We start from the raw sequence: 8114 nt of genomic DNA, 5'->3' as shown, positions 1-8114 counted from the left end.
TTTCATGCAATTTTCACAGAAAATTGTGAGCTGGTATCTCTTTCTTTTCGTTTTTCATTACGAGTGAAATAAACATCAAATCATCATGGTAGGAAGGTGCCATGATGGCACAAGTGAGCCTCAGTTTTTCTCATCACCTAATTCTTTGAAATATGTACCTATTCCCATGAAAAGCCTTCCCTTTTCGTGGCACTGAAACAAACATGCTTAAACAATAGACAATGACATAATTCTTTGTCTGATCATTGACATTTTGATGCCACGATCTTGTCTAGCAAAATGGCGTCCCTCACACCAGGTGTCCTTTTGAAACTGCTGGAGGGCTTGAACTCTAGGGCCTCTACTGGTGATCATCACAAGCCCATCCTCCTCCAAGTGATAGGCATAGTCCCTGCACTAACTGGATCAGGCCTGTGGCCAAACCAAGGCTACTTCCTCAAGGTCTCTGACTCCTCCCACTCCACCTACGTCTCCCTCTCTGAGGTGGACAATGAGCTCATCAGAGCAGACAAGCTACAGCTGGGGCAGTTCATCTACATAGACAAGATGGAGGTGGGAAACCCAGTGCCCTTGATCCTAGGGGTCAGGCCCCTACAGGGGAGGCACCCTTTTGTGGGGAACCCCAAAGACCTCATGCAAATGGTGGTGGTCTCTGAAGATGGTGACTCTGAGTTCCCTGACTTGCGAGACGGAAAGGTAGTGAATGGTGGAAGTGGTTGGGAGGGGGAGAGGGAGAAGGAGAAAGTGAACATTAGGGTTTCAATCAAAGAGGAGAAGGTCTCTGTTGCTTCCAGGTATATGAAGACATGCACAAATGGGAAGCAGAAGAAGGGTGGTGAGGAGGAGGGGGTGAGAGAGAGAAAAGTGGAACAATTGGGGGTGCCTAAGGGCAAAACAGGAGAAAAGAAAAGTGGGAAGGCAGAGGAGATGCAGGACAGAGGGACTAAGAGGAGAAGCACAAAGGAAACCAAAGAGCAGGTATGTAAGTTTACTAATTGTATTAGCGTCAATTATATATATATATATATATATATATATATATATATATATATATATATATATATATATATATATATATATATATAGTAAATGGGTTTTTTTTGCTCTTTTCGGCACTTTTCTTGTGATTCCGACCCCATAGATGTATTCAGCATAACCGATATACTAGGAATTGACATATGGAACATGTGTTTTTGATGAAAAAAAGGATAATTAGAGACACCAAAATTTACAAAGATTTTGGATCATTGATTTTTGGAACCTTATAAAAACCACTCACGTGTCAGAATCTAACGCTCCAAGATCTGATCCCTAAAAAATCAAGTACTAGCTGTATGGCCAGAATTTAAAAAAAAAATGCAAAAAGCTCGTATTAACATGTTTGTGTCGCTCATATATATATATATATTGGTTGCACATTAGAATAACTTACTCTTCTTGCATAACTCATAGGTGCCATTGTTCGTTTACTAGGAAATATACTTTTGAACAGGTAGTTTGAATATAAAAACATGATTTTCTCAATCAAATTTTGTTTACACATTGTGGAGTGTGGACTAGAGAATTTTAAATCTTTTAAAAATTCTGCTTATGCAATGTTATCGGATGATCTAAAACATGTTTTTGATCATATCTGTAGAGCTTGATTCACAAAAAAAACTTAAGTGTGATGGAATGGTCTGTAGAGCTTGATTCACAAAAAAAAATTATGGAATGGGCTGTTTCTATTAGAGCGTTACTGTAGAGTCGTGGGTGGTCCATATTTTTTTTGTTTATGTATGTGTGTGAAAGCCAGTCGAGTACAACCAGTCCAGACCCCCTACCATATTCAACTCAAAATTTTAATATGATGCATAATATTTTCTTCCAAGGAAAATATATAAAATATAAAGATGCCAAAATAAATGGGTCGATTATCAATGGATTTAATTAGTTGGATATGGACATGGGTAGACCTACATGTAACCGACCTTTGGCCAACTTATATCTGTATCTGTTTTTCATCTTAAATTAAGGAATTCCGTGCACTCAATTTGAACTTGTTTCCAGCTCTATATGGAGCCTCATTAACCACTCCAACCCAAATGAGTCGACCGATGTGGCTAAACATACCAAGCAGACTTCATAACAGTTTTAGATGATTATATTTGTGGTTATATAAATGTGCAGGTTGGATCTACTTCTACGACTCTTCAATGCGAACAAGTTAATGCCTTGAAATCAAAAGGAACCACAGGGAAACCACCTCTAAAAACAAGCAAAAAATTGGAAGCGAGCGAAAGTAAGGTTGTCAAAGATGGGGGCTCACCTCACCAAGCACTTGGAACTCAGAAGGCCACAAGATCACCTCACCAAGCAATTGGAGCTCAGAAGGCCACAAGTTGCATTGTTTCATGGAAGTCTCTTCCTCTTGATGCAGTTAAACTCGGCAAGGTTCTCTCTCTCTCTCTCAAGAAATTCTTTTACTTTGTTTACAACATCAAATTTGGATATACTCTCTGATGGGCAGGAGGGACCTCAAGCGTTATATCAATGGGCAGCCTGCCAATGTGCAGCCAATAACGGGGTGTTTTCCCTTATCCTAGCAAAAAAAAAAAAGATTTGCCACTTTTTTGAGAGAGAGAATTAGAGGAAGATTAAAAAGATTTGTCACTTATGTGGGTCTACACTTGGATCTTGTAGGGTGGATGATACTCAACCCATTTATGACACTAGTTGGTATTTTCTTCTAATCTTGCTTCGCTATTGTTTGTAGGAAGTTATAAGAAGAAGAAATATTGCTTCATTTGCAGCAGCCCTGGCTCTGGAAGAAGCTGCTGCTGCAGAGTCGCTTGTGAAGTGTCTTAGGTATGTACTTTGTTATCTCACATTTGGCTTTAGTTCTATATTTTCCTTCAAATTGGGCATTAATGCCATTTTCTCAGTTGTTGGTGATATATATATATATATATATTCACTAGAATATGAGAACTAAAAAATATGGCCATTTTCAACAGTTTTTTTTTGCAAATCCAATGATGTAGATGTGTTAGGCATGGTAAATTTGGTATGAATCAACTGTTAGATTGTGTATTTTTGATAAAAAAATGTGAGTTTTGAATGCTTTAATATTCATGAAGATTATGAGGTATTGATTTTAAAACCTTAAACAAATCTCATTTATGCATCATAACCAGGTCCTTCTAAAACCAAACATGTAGATCACATCCATGCTGTTAGATTTAAGAGAAAATAAAAAAAAATCATCAAAGTGCAGTTCACAAGATAATTCTCATATTTTAGCGACTCTCTCTCTCTATAAGGGTGAGTTGTTCTTTCCAAATCTGACTACGTAGATGAGTTAGGCATGGTCAATTTGCTAGGAAAGATAGTATTTTTTTGATAAAAAATATGATTTTTAAGCCTTAAATATTTATGTATTTATAAAACAATTTACACCATCGATTTTCAAACCTTATAAAAAACTATTTGCACGTCGGAAACAAATGATAAAATCAATCAGTTAAAACACATCTGTACGATCAAATTTGTGAAAAAACATTGAAAAGAACCTTTCAGAATCCTGGTAGGTAACGGTAGGTACGATCTGTATAGGCAGCTACTCTCTACTCTCTCTCTATATATAGTATCACTTTTTTCTGATTTTTCAGTGTGAGTGTGTGAACCTTTCAAAAGACTGGTAGGTACGATCTGTATAGGTAGCTACTCTCTACTCTCTCTCTCTATATATTATCACTTTTTTCTGATTTTTCAGTGTGGGTGTGTGAACATGTGAAAATAAAAAGACTCAAATATCTCCAGAGTCTATGCAAACTATCAATTTGGGCCAAAAATATTATTATTAAAATTCTTAATTTTGTTATTCATATTCTTATTCTTTCTCTCTCTTAATATTTCTATTATTGTCATTACTATTTTTTTAGAAGGAAAACGTTTCATTGAACCTCATTTGCAATCAGTCATACATATTCGATGACATCGACAAGGAGACAATATTCAAAGAGTTAAACAAATTTGGAAAGCATGTAAACATGGGTTGTAGCCAGTCCAGCTAATGAAACCCTATCTATCACCGGCGATCAACCAAATATCAATCAATTATTGTTATTACTTTTACCACTGTTATTATTATTGTTATTTTGATGAAGAGGAACATGCCTAAGAAGAAGGGTCAACCTTTGATAGGGCTAGAGGCGGAGCCAGAAATCCTCACATTGTGCTTATGAGAATGAGCATTGTGCTATCCCTTTTTTTCTTTAGGTCACTGTTAAGACTCTCTAAAAATCATAGTATTAGTTGTTTTAGGCTAGATTTAAACCATTGAATGTGTTTATAACTGCTTATTTATTAAGAAACAAGCTTTATTTTAAATTGATTTGATGTAAAAATTAGTTAAAAACATATTTTCTATTGAATAAGCAATGATAAACAAATCTAACGGTTCAGATCTAACATCAAACACCAAAAATTATGATTTTTTTAGGGTCCTAATGGCAACCTAACGAAAAAGAAGGCAACACAATTCCCACTCTCTCTCTCTCTCTCATGACTTTTTTTTTTTTTGGGGGTGGGGTTGGGGGTTATAGGGGGAGGGGAGAGGGACATCATTCAGGTCAAGGTGGTCACTTGCCCACCCTGACCCAAACCCCCTTATTGGGGATTTCAGGATGGGCATCCATATGTGGCTTCGCTTATGGATAAACCCTAAATGAGTGCCCTAGCCCACAAAGACACTCATAAGCATGCTCCTCTTGTTATTAGGAAAAATTTTCAAATAACCACCAAACTTTGTAGTCTAATTCATGACCACATCAAAAGTTTGGAAGTTTTCAACTTCCCATCAAAGTTTTTGCCTGGGTTAAGCGAACCCACGTTAGTTACCTCCATAACTTATCTTAATTATCCATTATAAAGACCATTCTGCCCATACACCTTTCGCAAATTTAAGAGCCTAGTTATTAGGAAACTTGCTCTGCCCTCGTTAGCAAGACTTCTCATCTTCTTAATACTCTCTCTTTCTCTCAACTAGCCTGGTAAGTAAACAGGTTGGGTCAAGCTTGATAGAGTTTTTTGCAAAAGTGAACCTATTGCGTTTCTAATTCTCCATATCCAAACATCTGGTGGTTATACTAGATAGTGGGAAAACTTTGGTGGTTATTTAAAAATTACCCTTGTTATTATTATTTGCAAGAGAGTTAACATATAATTTCGGGGAGGGTTGTGTATGTTCGCCCCCGATGATTCACTGAATCCCACGTTCGTGTTCGGGGGATCGAATGAGCGCCACGTATTCATGCACATAGGGCTCGTATTCCCGTGTATGTTGACATAACTTTGCATCGGACTCTGGTGCTGTTGCAAAGACTTAATCACCCTTACTTGTTTTTCTTGCCCTGAAATGACGGTTCGAGGAAATGACAAAAATATCCTTCATTCAAAAGTTGTGAAACGACGGGTGGGGAAAAGGACAAAAAAGTCCTCCATCCAAAAAGTTTGATGTTAACCATTTAAAGTAGTGACACAAGCAAGCACACTAACATAGACACTGACAGGTTTTAATATATTTTATCACATGTTAATATAATTTCAATGAAAATCTCTTATTATTATTATTATTATAAAAATATCAAAAAATAGTTTTTTTTATTTATACGCAATAAATTTTTTTTGTATATCCTTGTGTTCTATTTCCTTAAAAATTTTAGAACTTGCCAATTGAACTCGTGCCACATGTCTTCTGTGTTGAACATCATCTTTGTGACATAGGATGCATTTTCTCAGGTTCACAGTCAATTGGGGAGTGAGAGCTTATTGCCCAATTAGGTGATGGATGCATTGCATGACAATGTGTGCAACATGAACATGAGCCTAGGGAGAGCAGACCCAACGATTATGTCAAGTACTTAACAAGTACTTGACATTAAAAATGACTGCAGTGTGAAAACAGCGAAAACATAGAGATTTTGATGTTTTATGCAGCTCTCAGGCCTAGGCAGTCCACAGACTGAGTGGGCTAGGCCTGTTATTGGCGAGGGCCAGGCTTTAAATTAAGGCCCTGCTACTAAGAGGTCTATTCATCTTTTCTGTTAGCCTTGTACGTTGAGCCCCAACCTTTGCTTGAATAAGCAAAGCATGGACTGGTTCTGCTTAACCAGATAGGCCATGTTGGTCAGGTCTGACTTAAAATAACAGCCTACCGTGAGACCAATGCTTGGAAGCGAGCAGCAATGTGCTTTATTAAAAGCGGCAGTTGCATCACCAGGTTTGATCTTAGGTGTAGTAGGGTTGTTTACAACTTTGCTTTTGGGATACAACCAAGCCTCACCTCTCGTGTAAGCTAGTTACCACGACATAGTTACCTTGAACAGCTTCACAGTAAGGGAGAAGAAAGAAAAAACCACAGAAAAAAATCAAAGTTTCTCACTTCTCTCTTAAAACTCGACCTTGTAGCGTTCCATTAAGGGCAGCCACCGATCAAACATGAGTAGCGCGTGCACATACAGTCTCAATGTGTTGATATGTTGAGTCAAATAAAAAATCGCAAGTCACAAAAAAAATTTGTAAGTCACAAAGGAATTCCTTAAGTCATAAAAGAAGTTTTCAAGTCACAAAAGAAATTCTCAAGTCGCACTGTCTTGGTCAAGCAACAAACCTTTGTCCAAAAAGAATGGTAAAGCGATAGATCAAAGACCGGACTGAATTTGAATCTAAAGCTACAGCCGAGTTCATATTAATATTTAATATTCATTTGTCCAGCTCAAGATCTAATGCCCCTTGAGGGCTTTGCCCTTTAAGACAACTTTCATCGTTTTAAAGTGGAGTTCGCCGCAGATGATCAATGTGAGGCTCATTTTTCATAAATGAGGCTTTTTCTTTCTTTTCTCAAACAACTAGGCAAAAGAAATGATTAGTTTGTCAAAGTCCTTGGTTCTAGGTATAATTTTGAGCTAACCTGACGACACCAATGTTATTACTCATAATATGAGTTCTAGTTGAGTTGCATCCTAACCTCAGTCTGCCTTTTAATATCTACCAGCATGTTATCTTCTCTACAATCTTCAGCAGTAGCCGAAACACATCTCATCCTCACCAAATTCTTTGATCTCCACCACACCCTCAACTCTGCCAAGAAAAACAACTCACTGACAGCATTCTCTGGCAAAGACAAGCTCAATAGGACCAAAGAAATTCACAAGAGTTCATGCACTATTTCTATAGAAACACAGCAGAAGGAGAAGATAGAATGGAAGAGTGGAGATGGAGGCAAAGAAATACAAGAACTGAGGGCTCTCCTCCTCAAAGAGTCAGAGTCATGGTTCTTGGAGTTCTTAGATAAAGCACTAGAGTCTCATGATCCGAAGACTGCAGTCACCTGGAAATCCAGGCAGTGGGCATCGAGCGAACAGTCAGCAATCGGTATATCGGAGATGAAAAGTATCAATGACTGGTTGGACGAGTTGTTAGCCAGAAAGAAGGAAGAATGGTCTGCAACTGGTGAAGTGGAAGCCATTGTTGATAGGTTGAAGAAGAAGGGTTATGAATATTTGCTCAGCCAATGCAAGAATTGCACTTGACATTGGAGCAGAGAGACTCTAAACTTGTAACTTGCGATTGTGACATCCATTTCCTTGGCCAAGTCTGTATTCATCTTAGCATACAATGAAAGGTTCTGATTGAGTTGAATGTTTATTTACATATGTTAGAGCTATTTTCTTGGAAGGGCATTCATGTTCATCATTTATAAAGGACTAAATATTTTCTTTTATCAGCTAAACCAAGGAAAAATATCCCATGATTGACCACACATTGGCAGGCCTCCGGTTGGTAAACCCTCGACGACCACCGGAAAATACATCCAGCTTTGACCTTGCGACGGGGAACGCCCTCGGCGGGTTTGAAGACATAGTCATCTCATGTCAGGTGGCAAACCATGGTTGCCTCTAGCTAGCCAGGAAGGTGGAATCTTTATGGGCAAATATGCATATTCCTCTTAAAGTTATTGTGCTTATGATGGAGAACAAAGTCTACGTACTGTTAAGGCCAGTTATTAACAGAATCTCATGTACCAAATCACAAAAGATGACCATGAATAAAAAACATAGTAACACTCATGA

The 8114-nt window shown here is 37.9% G+C and overlaps 1 protein-coding gene across 1 annotated transcript; it reads left to right on the top strand.

The window, feature by feature from the left end:
* Positions 1 to 279: 279 nt before the first annotated feature.
* LOC149831367 (protein CORTICAL MICROTUBULE DISORDERING 1) lies at positions 280 to 7574 on the top strand. The gene is made up of 4 exons (XM_090013005.1): positions 280 to 978; positions 2170 to 2433; positions 2756 to 2847; positions 7037 to 7574. The coding sequence occupies exons 1-4, from the start codon at positions 280 to 282 to the stop codon at positions 7572 to 7574; spliced, it is 1593 nt and encodes a 530-aa protein (XP_089869131.1).
* The last annotated feature ends 540 nt before the right edge of the window (positions 7575 to 8114 follow it).

This window comes from Nuphar pumila, chromosome 7 (genome assembly GCF_984573655.1).
Source record: "Nuphar pumila chromosome 7, dmNupPumi1.hap1.1, whole genome shotgun sequence".
Lineage (NCBI taxonomy): Eukaryota > Viridiplantae > Streptophyta > Magnoliopsida > Nymphaeales > Nymphaeaceae > Nuphar > Nuphar pumila.
Note: the sequence above shows the minus strand (reverse complement) of the source record. Positions and strands in the feature narration are given on the sequence as shown.